The sequence below is a fragment of the Mastigoproctus giganteus genome, chromosome 9 (genome assembly GCF_048544385.1).
Source record: "Mastigoproctus giganteus isolate SK-2022 chromosome 9, ASM4854438v1, whole genome shotgun sequence".
NCBI lineage: Eukaryota > Metazoa > Arthropoda > Arachnida > Uropygi > Thelyphonidae > Mastigoproctus > Mastigoproctus giganteus.
This window is the reverse complement of record NC_143583.1, coordinates 227,449,169-227,469,094: the sequence shown is the minus strand read 5'-3', so window position 1 is coordinate 227,469,094 and position 19,926 is coordinate 227,449,169. Positions and strand designations below refer to the sequence as shown.

The window sequence follows — 19,926 nt, the reverse complement described above, 5'->3', positions numbered from 1 at the left end:
CTCTTGTGATGAATACAGAACCTCTATAAACGCCAGTAAAGTGTTGGGTTCTGTTGTTTGTGCTGGTTTCTTGGCCACAGGGCACCATTAGTGGGACTCAACATTGCCCGCCGCCACCACTGGGAGGTGAGCCAGGCTGTCCACAGTACTCCGGCTGCTCTCCATCAGGAGTCGCCCGAGCTTCCTGACGGAGAACAAAAGAAAAAAAAAGCATGAGTGAGGGAGACAGCTGAAGGATGGAGTACAAAGCGGGAGAAAGAACATCAATGCATTTCGACAGGTGTGTCTTTTATGTAGAAAAGATTTGACTTACTCCGTCATACCTCTATATTTTACGTAGAACACCGTGCGCGGGGGTTGGCGAGCAAAGCCCCCTAATTATTATTAATATAATAATTACTAGGGGGCTCTGCCCCCTGTTCGCTGCGCTCGCTTCTTTTGATAAAATAAAATACTTGCAGAAGCTTTCGACTTTTTGTGTGTGTCTCTCCCTCAGCTATGAATACATAAATAGGTTACTATATCTATATTATTATTATTATGATTATTATTATTATTCAGTTTATTATTAAGCTTGATTTCATCCCCTGGACAGCTGGTTGGCTAGAAGGGTGTACATAGAATTATAAATGAAAAAGACATACATATATACTTACTGTACATTAAAAGGACAATAGATAATGTTTGACAACCTGAAGTTGGGAGAGATTTTTCTTTTCTTTTGAGGGGACTATTGTTGTAATGAGGGCTCCTTGCTCTTTGATTTAACAGTTGTAAATATTGTATATAGTTTGTCATTAATCGTGTTTGATTTCGACTTTTAAATTGTATATAAGTTATTTTATGTTCATCATCATCATCATCATCAGCCATTTTCAATCCACTGAAGGATGAAGGCCTCTCCAGCAACTTTCCAGTTCCTTCTGTTTTGAGCACTGGCTGTCCATTTACTACTCAAAAACTCATGAATTTCATTTATCCATCTCCGCCTTTGTCTTCCAGGTTTTCTTCTAGCTCCTCTTGGGTAACATTCTGTTATTTTCTTAGTCCATCTGTCATCATGTCTTCGAGCTATGTGTCCTGCCCAAGACCATTTTAGTTCTTTAGTTTTGATAAGAATGTCCTTTACTTGAGTTTGCTGCCTAATCCATGTGTTTCTCTTCTTATCTAACAGTCTGATTCCCAATATAATTCGTTCCATTCTTCGCTGTGTAGTTCTTAGCTTCTCTTCCATTCTTTTGGTGAGTGCCCAAGTTTCACTTCCATAAGTCATGGTGGGGAGTATACATTGATTCATTATTTTACGTTTCAGACAAACTGGGATATTGCTCTTCAGTATGTGACTATATTTCCTGAATGCTATCCATCCAAAATTTATTCTTCTCTTGACTTCCAGCCATTTATCATTATTACAGCTAATAACTTGTCCCAGATAAGTATATGACTCCACCCTTTCAATTACTGCTCCTTCAATCATTATTTCCCTTTCCGTGGCATACTTGTTCATCATTACTTTTGTTTTAGCCATATTCATCTTTAGTCCAAAATCCTTACTAACTGTGCATAACTGATTAAGATTTTCCTCTAATTCTTTGGGGTCGTGGCTTATGACCACAATGTCATCTGCAAATCGTAAATGGTTTAGGTACTCTCCGTTCACATTGACTCCTTTCTGCGACCAGTCTAATCTTCTGAAAGCTTCCTCAAGGGCAGCAGTAAACAGCTTCGAAGATATTGTGTCTCCTTGTCGAACTCCTTTCTCGATTTTAAATTTGCTACTGTCTTTGTCTAGTCTAATAAAGGATGTAGCACTCTCATATATTTTCTTCAAAATCATAATATATGGAGTATCTATGCCTTGTCTTTCCAGTGCCCGAAACATTGCCTTATGCTGTATGGAGTCAAATGCCTTTTCATAATCCACAAATGCTAGGCATAATGGTGTTTTATATTCATTTGCTTTCTCCATTAGCTGTGATATTACATGAAGGTGATCCATAGTTGAGAATCCTGTCCTAAAGCCAGCTTGCTCTTTCGGTTGATTCTCATCAAGTATTCTTTCTAATCTGTTAGTAATGACCCTTGTGAACAACTTGTAGATATGGGATAACAAGCTAATTGGTCTATAATTTCCAATTTCTGATTTATCTCCTTTCTTATGCAGCAAAACTATGATTGCATTATTCCACTGCTTAGGCATCACACCTTTTCTAATGCACTTTGTGAAGAGCCTTGCCAGTTTTTGTGTTATGTCTCTTCCTCCCAATTTTAACAACTCTACAGTAACTTCATCTTCCCCCGGGGCTTTCCGATTCTTCATTTTCTTCAATGCATGTTCTACCTCATCAGGAAGAATATCGGGTATGTCGGGTATGTCGTATGTGTTGCTACTTTGCAATCCATCTTCCCCACTGCTGGTATCATTCCCTCGCTCCTTGTATAATTCTCTATAGTAGTCTTCTGCTATTTGAATTATGCCTTCTCTGCTGTTTATAAGTACACCATCGCTATTCTTCAGTTTCAGTATCATTTGTCTTTCTGTATTACTGCTCATGGCTGCTGATTTAAATCTTTTGTTTTCCCTTAATGTTTGTTCTACTTTTCTTGTGTTAAATCTTCTTATGTCCTCTCTGAGTCTCTTTCTAATGGCTTTGCATAACTCAGTATACTCAATTTTCTCCCTGTCAGTGTTTTTCTTGCTCTTCATTTGTCGTCTTTGGTTCATCATGACAAGTGTTTCTTGACCATTTTTTTCTTCTTTGGATTTCTGTTTCCCTATAGGTTTCTTGGGCTTTATCACACAATATATCTTCTGTTAGTGAGGGTGAAGTCGATTTCATTAGTTGTTAATCCATTTGGACTCTTCCATGTCCACTTTCTGTTCACCCTTTTCTTGAAAAAAGTGTTCATTACTGACATTCCTTGAGATTCTGCAAATTCCACAAGTCTTTCACCTCTTTTATTTCTTTCACCAATTCCAAAATTTCCTATAGTTCCCCTTTTTGGGCTGTTTTGTCTTTTTCCAACATTAGCATTGATGTCCCCCATAATAATAGTGTAGTGGGTTTTCTGCTCATCTAGAAGACTCAATTTCAGTGTACATTTCTTCAACCTCTTCATCATCATGGCTCGATGTTGGTGCATAAATCATTATAATCTTTAGCTTGTACCTCTTAGAAATCTTGAGTATTAGTCTTGACACTCTTGGTGATGTACTTTTGAATTCCAAAATGTTGTTTTTAAAATCTTTATGGACCAGAAACCCAACTCCACCTTCACTCCTTTCACTGTACAGCAGATTTCCACTTGATAAACTTATGATTCATTTCTTCTTCTTGTTTCAGCCAAACCGATGATATTCCAATTCACATTTTCTAATTCCTTTTCCAGCTCTAATATCCTGTCTTCACCGATGAGTGATCGGTATTGTTGTGCTCTCATTGCTGGAGGGTTTGGTCTTTTCCTCTTCACGCTGACCAGGCGTCTTGAAGAGAACCACTCTACACGTTCGTTGCCACCTAAGTGACGTAACAGGGCTTACCATCGAGAAAGTGTGCATGAGTGGATTTTAGGGAGGCAGGCCAACCGGACTTCTCCTAAATCTTCTGTAATAGAGAGATATTGGATCCATCAGTGTTTTAGGCTGAGTGTCTGATAACACACAGGATACCTGTTCCCCTCTAAGCCCCCTTTTATGTTATACAATACTATTTTATTGTATAACATAAGAGGGGGCTTAGTATTGTATAACATATTTTATGTTATACAATACTAACTTATGTCTACTACAAGTGATTCAGATATTATGGATGTGAGAGAGAGAGAGAGAGAGAGAGAGAGAGAGAGAGAGAGAGAGAGAGAGAGAGAGAGAGAGAAGAAATATTCCGTCAAGTAGAAAATATGACCGAAACCGAGGTATTCTCTGGGAAAACTATTCCCAGAAGGCCTATCAAAACAGGATCGTCATCACTCCCTGGTCTTGTGCAAGGGACTGAAAGGAAAAGCTCAGAAAGGATATTTAAAAAGAAGATTAATAATGGGTAGAAAAGTAAGTGTTCTACAGTTATTTGAATTAGTTATTTGATGGAAAAGGATGATATAGCTGTTTTCCTCCTTCAGAAGCCGTATGTAGCATGGAAAGAGGTAAGAGGATGCCCACTGAGGTATAAGATTATATCTGACGGTGACTCGCGGGTGCCGCGATCATTATTAGAGCCAACGATTTTGCTGTTACTAAGGTTTCGGCCTTATCTAGCAAAAATACTGTATGTTGTGAGGTGATCTGCGCCATCGGCAGAGTCTACTTTGTGTCAGTATATTGTCAGTATCCTGATAATATTGAGCCTTATGTGGAATACTGGAATGTGTTTACGAGATGGTTGGCTCCTGTGGAGTGATAGTTGCTATTGACTCCAACGCAAATTCTCCACTCGGGGACAGGGAACACACTAACGAAAGAGGACTAGTTCTTGAAGAGTTTGTAGATGCCTCCGGGATAGAGATATTAAATACACAAGAACACGCTCTGACATATTCAACCGTCCATGGGAAGTCATATATTGACTTTACCATGGCAACTTATGCTATTAAGAATAAAGCTAAAAATTGTTAGGAGTCGGAAGATTGCATAACCAGTGATCACAACAGCACATCCTTCAGTATTGTTAATAGAGATGAAATAAGAGAATGTTGTGATACTGGGAGATATTTGATTAAAAACGCAGTGTGGCCAAAGTTACAAAGTTTGTATATAAGGTATGTTAATGAAGTAGATTGGCAAGTGTTAACATCTGAACAGTATGTCGGAAAATCGACTGAAACTTTAGCGAAAATTTGTAATTCGTGTATGAAAAAGAAGAAGAAGAAGAAGAAGGTTACAAAGCCAGTTCTTTGGTGGAGTCAAGAATTTACTCAACTCCGGTCTCAAACTATGGAAACAATATGTTAAAGCTGTTAACAGGGCTAAGATTATATAGTGGAGAAAATACGTTGAAGAGCAAGGATCCAGAGATCGATAGAGTACTGTTTTTAAAGTACTAACAAATAAGAAAAATCTATCTGAAGTTGTTAATACCATTGGAATTGGCGAAAATCAAACTTTAACTTGACACGATTCTGTGGTCAGAATTCTGGAAGACCTCTTTCCTGATATTGGAATTGGGAATGAAAGCCTGGAACAACAACAAATGATTATTGAAAATGCTCGGTATCAATCAATGAATGTGGATAAAAATTTCTCGATTGAAGAAGTTAGTGAAGCCATGGGTCGCGGAAAGGATGTCAAGTCGCCGAACCTAGATAAAATTGCAGTTGCTGTTATGAAAAAGTCATATGAAATGAAACCTGAATTGTATGTTGAGTTATTTAATAAGTGTTTAGAAGAAGGAGTCTTCCCCCAATGCTGGAAAAATGCTCGGATGAAATTAATTGTTAAAGCCATGGATAGAATGCTTAAAGGGATTTCAGGAGAACATTCGACCGGCTATGGTGGGAGGGTATCTTGAATAGAATAAGGATTTCTAATTGCTCACAGAATTTATATTCTGTATTTAAGAGTTATTTTTGTTCTAGAGAAATAGTTGTTAAGACAAGCTATACTCAAATTATTAAGAAGGTTTCATGTGGATGCCCACAAGGCTCAGTGATTGACCCCTTTGCGTGGAACATCGCATTAGATGAATTTTTAAAGAAACAGATTTCCGGCATAACATTTATAACGTATGCTGATGATTTAGCTGTACAAAGTACAAAGTTTTAGTACAAAGAAACTCTCATTCTTTGATTGAAAACAGAGCAGCAGAGGTTTTACGTATGCTAGAAAATTGGTGTCAAAATTACAAGTTGCAAATTTCTAAGGAAAGACTGTTCAGATGCTTCTGAAGGGGCACCTTAGTATAAATCGTGCCTCTACTGTTAGACTTTATGGGGATGCGGTTCGGTATGTTAGAGTCACGAGGTATTTGGGTTTATATCTTGAGGAACGTCTCTTTTTTTACTGAGCACGTCAAGTTTTTGAAAACCAAAATTCGAACATTATATACCAAGCTTCGGAGGATCGTTAGGACCGATTGGGGAATCAAAGGACGATCGTTAAATTTATTATATGACTGTTTGTTCCTCCCAATCGTGACCTATGACTCTGGAGCTTGGGTTCACAGAATTAATAATGTTATTATACAGAAATATTTGATTCAAGCTCAGAGATTCGCTCTTCTCGGGTTGACGCGTGCATGCCGGACTGTCTCCAATGGAGCTTTACAGATTATTTCTGGACGGTTTCCTGTTCAGTACGGAGTTTTGCTGGCTGGATTATTATATTACAGAAAACAATATTAGAAGGAATATTCTGGGCATTTTTCCCAAAGGAAAATAGGAACTATTTTAAAATTGATTTGAAATCTGAGAAAAAAAAGAATTGTCTTGCAAATAATGGACATGTGGCAAGATGACTGGGAAAATGAAAAAAAAAAAAAAAAGGCAGTCGGTCCGTTATGTTTTCCCCAAATAATAAAATTATCAATCCAAAGTTAAAGCCATGCTTCAATTTGGTTTTCATGCCACAAGCCTCATTACTGGACATGGATTGGCATATAAATTGCCATTTTTAAGATTACGTGAGCAGGGGGTCATGTGTCTGTGGTGAACCGGAAACAACTGAACATATTATGCTGGATTGTCATTGTTATTTGGATGTCAGATCTAAATTGGAAAGATCAACTGGTATTTTAGAGAAACAGCAACTCTGGGTTCTGTTCACAGATCGTCGCCTATTTGCATATTTTAATGACTTCGAGAGTGAAGTATTTAGAAGACGGAAAACACTAATGCGAGATAGGGGTGGCACGCCTCCTTGTAGAAGGGACGGGAACTCACGTAATTAAGATTTACAAATGGGAAGTATAAGGTCGATTTTCCTCACTTGGGGCCTAGCGGCCAAATTGAAAGTTCAAAAACAAAAATAAGAAAGGAAATTATGTAATGGGCTCTTTTCATTGTCTATATCAATCTACTGTAAACTCCGAATCAGTTAACAGAACATTGCAGTTGATAGCCACGGATAGGCTGCGACCTAGGGCCTTTAGCATTAATGGAACCTTAAATGTATGTAAACTGAAGTTGGGACAGCATATGGATACACATTTACAAGAGGGAGAAAACTTAGATTTGAACATATATACCGAGAACTAATTAATTTTACGATATAAATTCAGTTTACAGTCTATTAAAAGACAGCCAAGGTTTTGAACTTCAGAAAATTTTATGCGTCTGTCGATGGCATGTGATGGACTGGTAGACGGAGTGACTTGATCATGTTTGTCGAGATTCACTGGAGTTCGGTGCTTCGATGCAAGTCTTCCAGGATATTCTTCCGGAAATACTTGTCATCCAATAGTTTGTTGGGGTTAATTTGCAAATGGTTGAAATGTTTCATAATGTTTGCTGGGAACATATCTCTAAGGCGAGAGTCGATCTACAGCAGGCCCTCGTTATAACGCGGTTCGTTCTAAGCTGATTCGCTACAACGCTGTTTTTATATTATAACCTATATCTCACTCTAACGCTGTCACAACTCACTATAATGGTCTTTTACCAGCGAACAGTTTAACGAAAACGTTTCATCTGATGTGGTCGATAGCTTGAAAATGAATAGCAAAGTTGCCCACCCTGACTTGCGAAATTTTCCCACGCTCAGCGAAAATTTCTCTCACGCTAGTTTAATTGCACTATAGGGACTTTTTTTTTTATTTTTATGAAAACCCCAAACACGAAAGGTATCAAAACCTATAGTACTTAGTACCGTGCATGGGTTGAAAGAGAAGTATGGGGGGGGGGGGGATGCCGGAAACTTTGCTCTAGAGACTAAACATGGGTTTTACCACTTCATCCGAGATGAACATTTTAAAAAAAAATTATCAAAAGTATATTGCTTGTAATATTTGCGTTATATACATTTATCCGAAGTATAGTCATCACTCGGTACAGTGTTAGACATCGTTAGTTTACTCGAACATTGTATAATAATTAATGCAACGCAGTTACATTTTCGAAGATTAATAATGGCGGATAAGAATTAAAAAGGAACAACGTCTGGAAGCGGTACGAAGCCTACTAAGGTAAGAAAAATACTGAATTTGAAAATTAAATTAAATTATACGTTTTGAAGCGAGTCGATTCCGTTCAACGACAAGTGGATGTGCGCAATAATTTAGGACTGGCAAATTCCACTGTAAGGACAATTATAAAAAAAAAAAGAATTAATTTTAGCAGCGGGAAAGACAGTTGTCCCACTGCAAGCAACTAGGCCGCCGGCTATCCTTCATTGAAATGGAGAGACTTCTAAATAATTTTATTGAAGGTAATATCCAACGCGCAATTCCGTTAAGTTAAATATTATTAAAGAAAATCGATTAGCCTATATGATGATCTGAAGAAAGCTCACCTTTAAAAAAAATAATAATAAAATGTGGAACCATTTAAAGCTAGTAAGGGCTGGGAAGATAGATTTAAAATCCAGGGAGAAGTCGCGAGTGCAGATCAAGGAGTCGAAACTTTCAAAAAAGAACTTGTAAAAAGTATTGAAGAGTGCTGTTAAACTTCTCAACAAGTTTTTAACATAGGTGAAACAGGACTTTTTTGGAAACAAATACCTAAAAGAAGTTTCATATCGAAAGAAGAAAAAAAAACAAAAAAAACATCAGGCTTCAAAGCGGCGAAGGATCGGTTGACTTTGTTGTTGGGTGGTAACGCTGCGGGGATTTTACTTTAAAATCCACGCAGCGTTATCTTCCTTGTAAACTAAATCCCTTTTAGTTTACTAGGAAGACAGCCAAAGTACAACCCAAAATCAACCAAAGTTACTAAAACTCGACAGCCCAGGGGTCATCGGATTAATAAATTCCTGATTTTAAGTTTAATTTTGATACGTAATGTAGTTACAGTACTTTCCACATAATTATATACGTATGTAATGGAGAATATTTTATATGTACAAATTTTTAATATTATATATTTTGACCGATATTTGTGCGTCTTTTCGCTACCCTTTATTATTGATTAGGAAATATTCTATGGCATAGACCGCAACTCACAAATACGTACGTTACATTACACGAATACGGCGCTGATTCACTTGGCGCTCTGTTTTTCGGGAACGAATTATCAGCGTTAAGCGGGGGTCACCTTTATACTGTTGTTTATGTCGCTCTCTTGGAGGGTACTTGAGTCTAAGATGATTTCTTGTACGTTGGGAGAATCAATCCCATTAGTTCATAGTTTGGCAAGAGTGATGAGGTTCTTTTCCAGAATTTTGATTTTCCATGGTGTCATGTTTGCATGTAGAATAGACCTAGAGATGGTGAGCGGGTTCCCATGGATCCTGTTCAACCACCTCAGAACCTAATATTCAATTGCCAGATGTTTTTTTTTTTACAATACTTGATGTGGCTGAAGACCATAACTCAGGCCCATATACAGCAATGGACGTGAGACACCTTTCAAAATATTTGCATTTTAGGGACGTATTTTGGCAACCAACAAGCTCCTGCCCGGATCGCCCAGAAGGCTGCCGACAGGAGCTTGTTGGTGTATCTACACCGATATATAATATCATCGCACCGTATCTACACCGATATATAATATAATGTATCTACACCAATATTATATATCTACACCGATATATAATATCAGTGTAGATACACCGGTATTGCACTACCTCGAATAAAGAAGTCTATTGTCACTTATTCTCGGTGGGTAACACCACCACCACCCAGACAGCACCGTTTCAAAGCTAGTTGGCTTTTCATCGGTGGTTGCCTTTCACACTACGATCGTAGTTTTTCTTTAAGAGTTGCCTATGGTGTATCTACACCGATATTATATAGATGCCTTGTTGCATTTAGTTTATTTTCCTTTTTAATTAAAAATATTAAAAGAATCTAACGAAAATATTCAAAACGATTTTCCTTCTTACTTCCTTAGGAAAATCGTTTTGAATATTTTCGTTAGATTCTTTTTAATATTTTTAATTGCGTTAAATTGATTTTTAATTGTGTTAAAATGATTTTAATTGTGTTAAATTGGTTTTAAATAATAAGTTTTTCGATTTTTTCGTTTTAATTTCTGGAGAGTATCACACGGAAGTGTTCTACGCACTATATTGAGGTAAACTCCTCTTATTATTTTACAAATTACAATGTTCACATTGGGACGTTCCCCAGGGGCTCACATCTGGTGAGTATGGGTTTGGCACACCCAGGATCCTGAGCTGGATATCATCATTCTTCTATTTCTTGGTGATTTCTTTCTACTTCTGACTCTTGTTTTCTCTGTCTCTCTCTCTCAGGGTAATTTAGAATTTTTTTTTTTTTTGGCTGGTGCAGCATAAGCCTTAGGCTCCCTTGTACCATACAGCTAATAATAATAATAGTAAGAAATGAAACCTAGTACAGGGGAAAACTTCTGATGCGGGAATTTCTTATTCTCGTTCTTCAGTATATATTGCACATACATATAAATAGAAATACTACATAGGTTTTCATATTTATATTGTGAACAATAATTCCCTGATAAAAATGTAAAATAAGAGGTCAAAAATGTTATGTTTTTTGGCTTGAAAAATAAAGTAATAACAAAAACGATTTTAATAGAAACTTTTAACTTATTTATTGTACAAAAAATAAGTTACACACTTAACAAGTTACGTTTTCCGTAGCCGAGTGGGCAGGAGCGGGAGTGCAGTAGCACACGCTCCACACGCTCTTTGAGTAGACCGGGGTTCAAGCCTCTGCCTGCTGAATACGGTCGATCTACCAACCCGCACTGGACCAGCGTGGCAGATTATGGTCCATTTCCCTCAGCATGAATTGTTGAGGAGGCTTCCACCCTGCAGTGGGTTGATAATGGCTGCACTTTACTTTTTTTTTATGCTTTTATATACGGTCGACGAATACGGTCGATCTGCCAACCTGCACTGGACCAGCGTGGCAGATTATGGTCCATTTCCCTCAGCATGAATTGTTGAGGAGGCTTCCATCTTGCAGTGGGTTGATAATGGCTGCACTTTACTTTTTTTTATGCTTTTATATTACACGTTTTCTTCTTTTATTATTATCATTATTAGAAATATTTATCACTCCTTCAGGAAATATTTACATTGAAAATGAAGCCTCTGGCCATGGTCGGTTTTGCAGTAGCGTTAACGCGGCCCTGCACACACACAGTTCTCTTAACCACTGCCGGGTCCACCAAATCTACTCCAGAGGCATAAGGTGTTTACTACCGAAATTCCCCCACCCCCTTTATTCTGCAAAGTACTTTGTAAAAACTATGGGACAGGGATAGGGTGACTAGATTAAAAATTTGATCTCGAGGTACTCATGCTTATGTTTGGGGTATTCATTTCTCGTTTTGGAGTACTCGCATTATATCTTAAAAAAAAAACGAACAATTTTAATAACAAATATTTTATTTCTATATTCTGTTGATTTTTACAAGTTCATGGAATGCAAAATTAGTCAAATTTTAATAAAATTAATCGAATTATAGCCGTGCTTTTAATTCGGAAAATTTTATTGCAAGAGTTATAAACACTAAAGGAAACTTTTTATAAATATTAACGTCGAATGTTTTACATAATTGTTTACAAAACATATTCAATAAACCCGATTTATTTTATCAAAAAGAAAATGTACCTAGCAATACTTTCATTTGAGGAATTTTCCTTAACAGTTTTTCATTTTTTAGTACGTTTGCGGTTTTCACCAACAGTTCTCCTTCAACATTCTAAATTTAGGTCTAATTTATTTCTATCCTTTTTCCATGCGTTAAACATTAAGCTAAATATCACATGCTTCGATACAACATCTCCTTTAGTTTGTTGCCTGAGCCTTAAAACATTACCCTAAAATAAAAAAGAAGTCGGGTTACAAAGTACTCATAATATAAATATTCTACAAACCTCTTTGTAAATAGGATAGAATGTCGTTTTTTGAGTCTTTGAGGGTGCATTTCAACAACGACTTTATCGTCAGTTAATTCTTTCTTCCTAAATAATAATAATAATAATAATAATCATCTAAAAAGGGTGTTTTATGATTTAAACTTTTTCCAAATACCCCATTTCAAATTTTAAAAAAGGGGTATCTTGGAAATATAATTCCAGAAAAGGGGTACGCCTGGCAACCCTAAACAGGGAATCACTTCTCTTCTTCCTGTAACTGAGAAGAAATAAAATGGAAATACAGCAGACGTTCCCATTTCCCTGTGATTGTAAGTTAACTTCGTCTGAAGGGGGGGGAAGATGTTGTGCAATTTGTCGGACCTCGAAACCTCATTCGTCCTCTCCACAACCGTTCATCCAATAACAAACGATTTTTCAGCAGTGACGTCAGGAGGCGCTTGGACGACTCACGATCGAAACTTACATACCAAGCGCGACAAAGAGAGCAGGTGTCCGAAACCCCCATCGCTATCGATGCGGACATACTTCGTGTAAGCGATTGTGCTTTCGGTTGCGTGGTATAAACCCAGCTGTGTAGGGGAAACATCTGCACACCGCTTAAGGGAGGTAAGTCCACAGTTCACCTTCCTTTTTCCCACTTGCTTTTTTACGTATAATAATCTGAAAAGTAAAATGTTGCTGAACTTTTGTAGGCGAAATATAGAACAAGGGTAGAGAGACAGGGGAATTTAAGTCTGCAACGGTCTCGTCTTGTAAAACTTGAACAAAGTAAACCACTTCAATTTGCTGATCTCTCCCCCTTGTGAAGAATTGAGCGTATTTTGCGTACGTAGAGATTGTTTCAATTGGTTTCGTTCGATTCACTTATTTTCACACGGCGCAATCATTTCAGCACCCATAATTACCCGGTTAATTTATCCAGTAACAATTAAGCCTTTAAAACAAGCATGGGCAACGTTTCCCAGTTCGGAGGCCAAATTATCATTCTGTCTCCAAGTCAAGGGCCGGACCAAATTATTAAATAATATTAAATGAATTAAAACGAGTTGCTACTTCATATTTCATTTATTTATTGATGAAGCATACTTTATTTATTGATGAAGCATTCATTTATTTGTTACTGAAGCATAAATGAAATATTACTTCATATTTCATTTATGCTTCAGTATAAAGCTCTACATAAATCTTATAATATAACGAACGACATAACAACTTAATGTGAAGATTGGCCTTGTACTTGAACTACGAGACTATCAATATTGACGTTAATATTACTTAAGGATAATCGCGTAGAATTTTCGAGGTTTTCTTCCGTTATTCTTGTCTGAATTTTTGATTTATTGTATTTCATCCTCGAAAAAACTGTTCAAACATATATGTGCTGCCGAAAAGACAAATGATTTTTCTTGAAAAGGCGCGTAAATTTGTATATTTTTCTTCCGCCAAATAAAATTTATAAAAATCCGTCAAAGCAATGTTGTTAAATTGTGATTTTAGCTCTAAATCCGCCTGAAGCTCAATAAGTTCCATTTGTAAGTTTTCTGGCACATTATTTACATCAGCATCCATCGGACGAGCAAATATAGCGAATGTGGAGTCTTTGTTTTGGAAGTCGGCAAACCTTGTATCAAATTGCTCTGTTAGCGCCTTCAGTTCTTCTCCATAACAATTATAAGGGATATTTTTATGAGTTGCTAAAGTAGGAAAATGATAACAATTTTTAGCTCTTATCTGACTTTCCAACAATCTTAGTTTATTACAAAAAGCTTTGACACGTCCATGCAGTTCATGAACCAATTGTCCTTGTTTTTGCAATTTGAGATTCAGTTCGTTTAGGTATCCGGTGACATCTACAAGAAATGCTAAATCACACACCCACTCGTCATCTTTTACTTGGTTAATTGTATTTCCTTTTATGTCCATAAAATCTGCAATGGCTTGGCTCAGATCATAAAATCGTTTTAACATTTTACCTTTACTCAGCCACCTCACTTCACAATAATAAGACACATCTTCATAATCCGAAAATAGGTCTGCCAAATACTCTTTAAATTGGCGGTGATTAAGTGCACGTGACTTAATAAAGTTAATACTGGCTACTTCCATAACATTTGTGAATTTAATCGATTTTGCACACAGATTTTGTTGGTGGATAATGCAGTGAAAATTTGTTAAATTTTCTTGATGGATCTGTAGTTCTATTGCTCTTTCATGAACTGTTCCAATAAATCCCTTCCGTGCACCAACCATTGCAGGGGCTCCATCAGTGCATATGCCAGATAGTGAACTCCATTTAAGCCCAAATCTCTCGAAGACTGTGTTGACTGTTTCAAATATTTCTTCACCGGTAGTTGTTCCTTTTAACGGCCGAAGCGCGAATAATTTTTCTGTGATGTTAAAATCCGCATCAACTCCTCAAAGAAATATTGCTAGTTGTGCTGTATCGGAGGCATCGGTGCTGTCATCCAAAGCAATTGAAAATGCTTTCAATCTAGCAATCTTCTCTTTTAAACTTTTTTTGGTATCATCAGCCATAATTTCTATCCGCCGGACACAGTACGTCTCGACAAACGAATATTCTCGGTCTTTTTCTTTTCAGGACATACAATTTGTATTATACTCGCAACATCCAGCAGACATTCTTTGATAAATTCTCCTTCACCAAACGACTTAGAATGCTTAGCGATTTTTCGCTTACCACAAAGCTGGCTTTGACAATGCTGTGGTGCTGCGTTTTTTGCTCGTTGAACATTTGCTGCTGGGTATCCAAGTTCTTCTTCAACTTCTGTATTTCATCTTTTCGTAGTTGTCCATCAGTTTTTTGGTGATTCGCATGTCTCGAAGTAAAGTGTCTCTTCAAGTTGTATTCTTTGTTGACAGATACGGATTCTTTGCACAGCGAAATCCTTTATTCAGAATAAAATAATAATCCTCCATCCAGTTGTCTTGAAATTGACGATTCTCTGCATCTACTTTTCTTTTTTTTTTTTTTGACATAACCCCCTGACATTGTCCCAAATTTATAAGCGATATTCAGAACTGTCAAACAAACTGTCTTCTACACCGCAGGCACCGAACTGACACGTTGTAGCACGTTCACACACGCCGCTAGTCAAAGTGAGAAAGAGACCTTGGTGGGAGAAAACATGGTGTGTTTTGCGCAAGTCATATGACGTCAGCTGAATGTGAATTAGTAGAACACACCATGTTTTCTCCCACCATGAATCAGACAAACTTCGCTGAAATAGATTAGGGTCGGATCAAGAGAAATAGAGGACCGGGGTTTGCCCATATGTGCTTTAAAACGAGAGAGATCGATACCTTTTCCATTGAATAAAATTGAAAAAGTAATTCCCGATTGTTTTTAAATGACGTTTCTGCTGTGATTCCGAAGTAAGAGTGAAGGCGCTTTTCTCAGTTCGTGCAGCAACTTGCATTCCATAGTGTTCGATTCCAAAATGTTTTACAGATAAGACGAAAGTTGCATTCAGAAGGGTAGTTGGATACACTTCTGATACTTTACTAGCAAATCTTCCTGGATATCGCGCCAGAATCACCCGAAAATTGCCCCTCTTTCGCCTAACACCGAACTCGCTGTGGAGTGGAACGATAAATCGCTGGGGAAGGAGTGATAGTATTAGCATAGGCACATGATGCAAGCTTATATAGCATCAGCCAAAAAAACACCCTTGTTTCACCCATCCACTCGCTCCAAGTGTTTGCCAAGTTCTGCCTTGAATCTATTTAAGCTATCAACTTCTACCACGCCAGATGGAAGTTTTGTTCCAGCAATCAACCACCCGCTGGCTAAAGGCAAACTTCCGCACATCTATCCTACAACTGTCTCGGGAATGTCGGGAAACTCAACTTAGAGGGAAGCACCGACAGTGCACAAATGTTTCTCTTGAGTTCCACTTGAAGTGTGCCCAGAATCCCCAGCGCCCCATATTCACCTGTGGAAATTGATGACGCCCTAAGTACATTAGGTGTGTAGGCCCTTGTAGATGACAACATGATGAAATCGGCTTGACCAGTAGAGAGGCGTTACCAGAGTCCTCAGAAAGATCTTTGCGATACACTTACTAGAATGAGGCAAAACTAACATTTTCCTCTTTACCAATGTATCAGGAACCGAAACAAGGACAATGGTCTTCAAGGATCAGTTTTCGAGTAGAAGACCCCCTGTTGTTAGAATAAATGGGTCGAGCCTAAAATCGGCAAGGCAATTAAAATATCTAGGCATTATGTTTGACGGATCTTTGACTTTCAACCCACATGTTACTTATCTATCAGAAAAGGTGAGGAAATTTATTGGGATGATTACTCGAATCACTAGAGTTGGCTAGGGAATAAAAGGTAAGGCGCTGAACTTGCTATATGAATGTATTTATTCCCATGGTAACGTATGGTGCACCCATTTGGTTTGAACGTGTAAGTGGAAAAGTATTTACTAGAAAGCTCAGTTCCATTCAAAGAGTAATGCTCCTTAGGATGTGAATGGCATGCAGAACTGTGTCGACCCCAGCTTTGCAAATTGTGACTGAAAAATTGCCTATTGATCTGCATTTATTGTATTGTGCATTGGCTTACTTCATCCGCCGTGGCATTCCCTGTTCTTTTCTGAATATACAAGTGGACATTTTGGTAGATCCCAAGAAGGAAAGGACAAGAATCTGGGATGCTTTGGTAAAAGTCTGGCAAGAGCGTTGGAGTGTTTGTGATAAAAGGTAGATTACACAATTTTTTTCCTGATTTAAGAAATGCCGCCTCGATAAAATTCAAATAGTTTGCCCCAAACTTACAAGCTATGTTCTTATTAACTGGTCATGGTTCGATTAATGCAAAGTTGCACGATTTAGGAATTAATGAAAGATCTAGTTGCCATTGTGGCGAAAGAGAATCATGGGAACATATTATGTACAACTGTGAGGAGTACAGCTATCTACGAATTGAATTGGTATTTCGGGTTAGTAATCTCAATCTTATGGCAGAAGGCTGCGAGACAATTCTAGTTGATAAACAGGAGAATTTCTTGGCTTTCCAAGCCTTTGCAACTGCAATATTTCTTAGGCGGAAGGCTCTTCTGCATCTGGAAGCCTTGGATTTGTAATGCGGTATGGTGTATGCCGATTACCTACAATTCTGTGAAATCGTGGAGGCTTGAGTCTGCTATATCCACTGCAACTCCAGCTCCTTGTGCTCAATTACCTAAAGTTCTGTGAAATCGTGGAGGCTTGAGTCTGCTATATCCACTGCAACTGCAGCTTCTGGCGCTGGAATTTCTGCTCTCGGCAGCTTCTGACGCTGGAATTTCTGCTCTCGGCAGCTTCTGACGCTGGAATTTCTGTTCTCGGCAGCTTCTAGCGCTGCTGGCTTTCCAACAGACTGTGAATAGATGCAGATCTTTCCAATAAAGTTTGGACTTTGTCTGAAATTTAATTATATGTATATTTTATTTTTTATGTAATTTGATTATTTTTCAATTTGTTCATATCAATCTTTTTTGGTCATGGCAGGCTTTTTGCCTCCCTGTACTTGGGCAAACAGGAGAGGGAGTATATAAGAGTACTGCTAAATTATGTGTAACTGACATCGGGGTTGCCATTGGTAGGCTGGGCCCGCTTTAAAGAATAAATATCAATATCAATCTTCACCAATGGAGTCATCTCCATTAGAGGGAATATACAGTAGCACTCTGCAAAATGTGGCTGATATGTGCACGTTCTCTAATAATAGCAATATCTAATAACAGTATCCCTATACCACAATCTGCGAATTGATCCCGAAAGCATTTCTTGAACAGAAGATATGGATCCGTACCTTCTGTCCAAGAAATGCTTTCGGGATCAATTCGCAGATTGTGGTATAGGGGCATTGTATTATTAGAGAACTATATAATATCGGTGTAAATACATCATAGTTTATCCATAAATTTAACTACATAAATAGAGTAACGGCGTCGTTTGATTTTATCTCATATTGTGGCTACCTTCACAACGAGATACCAGGTATTGCACTACTTCGAATAAATAACGCTTCTCTAGTCGAGGAGACTACTGTTATTTATTCTCAGTGGGCACCACCACCCAGACGCGATTCGGAGCTTGTTGGATCACTCATCAGTGGATGGGCAGGTACTCTGATAATGCAGACATGTCATCACGGTTTCGAAGTTAATTCCACAATATGAGAGATGCCAAATGGTGAAGATAATGATAATATTTTGAAGACTAAATGCACAAGGCATATTTACACCGATATTATACAGTTAATTTCACCCATACATTTTATGCATTTAGTCTTCAAATTATTAGATAATGTTCAAATATCGGCCACACTTCGCAGAGTGCTACTGTATTCAGTTCTTTTGTGATCACACCCAGGGCTGTACTTATGAACAGGCTCATGAGGCATTAGCCTAGGGTCTCGCATTGCCTCTGAGTAGTATCACCAGTAGGTATGAACCGATTCCACCCAGAATCCTCTGCGAATGACAGGGACACATGTTTCTTCTTCCCCAGGAGGAGGTGGGTACCGATTTGGCGGGAAATGGCGGTAAACCTTGCGGGATGAAAAACTTTTTTTTTTTTTTTTTTTTTTTCTGAATGATAAATTCCTCGCTATTTCTATCTATTGTTGAGACCTGAAAATAACATTGTATGCGTTCTTAGTTTTTGTTGTCCTAAGTTCCACCTGTTCTTGAAAAGCTGAAAAATTAAACCTGTGTGTGTGTGTGTGTGTGTGTGTGTGTGTGTGTGTGTGTGTGTGTGTGTGTGTGCTCTTATCAAGTATTATCTGCAGTGATTATGCTATTTTCTCAAAAATTGTAATTTGTGAATATCGAGAACTAGACAATTCGGTTTTATGCTGGTTATTTTGTTCTTCTTTGGAATTAAATGGATATTTAATTCCAAAAAATATACAGAATATATTTTTTTATATCGTCAAGAGTTTATTTTTCCCCCGTTATTTTTCTCTCTAATACTAAAGAATCACACAGACAATATTTGTAAATGAGTTCACTTGCATATTAACAGCGGAACATAAATTCAATCTGCCCGGAGCCGACGAGTTGTAAGAATCATCCCCTATTGATTCTAACTGAGTTGGAAAGAACATTCCAAGATTTCTGTCCTATTCTTATTGTTGAGTGGAATGAAAGTGGTTGTTTACACTTTTTCCAGAAAGAACCACACAAAAGATTATTTTCACTTCAACAGAATACGAATTTACATCGTCACAAGAGATAATTGCGGTTAGCAGAGTAGAAAAGTTTTGGGAAACAAGCCCTTTACATATTGAAACGACATAATGTAAACTCTTTTTTTCTTTTGTTTATTTTGAATATCATCAGATTTCATCTTCACAAAACACGTCTGTACATGCCACCAACTCCAGTTAATACAGGTGACATATCTGCCTGGAAAGAGAAGTACCGAACATCGCTTTTGGGAGGTACCAATCCATTCGGGGGAGGGGGACATTTCCTGTCTGAAGTGAACAGAATCGCTCGTTTTATGTTCAAGACGTGAATATATTTCTGATGGAACCAAATTGGGAAAAAGTTTTAAAAGTACAAGACGTGTGTGTCTAAAAACGTTTTTTAATGGTTGATTCAACTGTATCTGCAAACGATTTCTGATTGGTTGAAAATATAACCTGATGTTTATTTTCCTTCTTCGAAATGAAATATTTTGGTTTTTTTTTAAGTCCGTTTGTGTTCATTTTTCAGTGACTGCAGTTAGTTTTTCCTTAAGATTGTAATTTTTCAGTTTTAGTTGTTAGCACAAGATGTTAATGAGAAAATTGCCAACTTTAACAACTTAATAAGGGTATAGTCACTAAAGCTTTTGTTTTGGAATCGCGCAGTGAAATTGAAACAAAAACTCACCAGGACTGCTCCATTGTGGAGCAGAATTGTGCAGTTGCTTCGCAAAGCACAAACACAAAATGACAATTCACATATA

At 37.7% G+C, this 19,926-nt stretch overlaps 1 protein-coding gene across 1 annotated transcript; it reads right to left on the bottom strand.

The window, feature by feature from the left end:
* Positions 1-97: 97 nt before the first annotated feature.
* LOC150081152 (general transcription factor II-I repeat domain-containing protein 2A-like) lies at positions 98-14,065 on the bottom strand. The gene is made up of 2 exons (XM_090380946.1): positions 13,517-14,065; positions 98-184 (listed from the first exon to the last, which is right to left on the bottom strand). The coding sequence occupies exons 1-2, from the start codon at positions 14,063-14,065 to the stop codon at positions 98-100; spliced, it is 636 nt and encodes a 211-aa protein (XP_090237072.1).
* Positions 14,066-19,926: the final 5,861 nt, after the last annotated feature.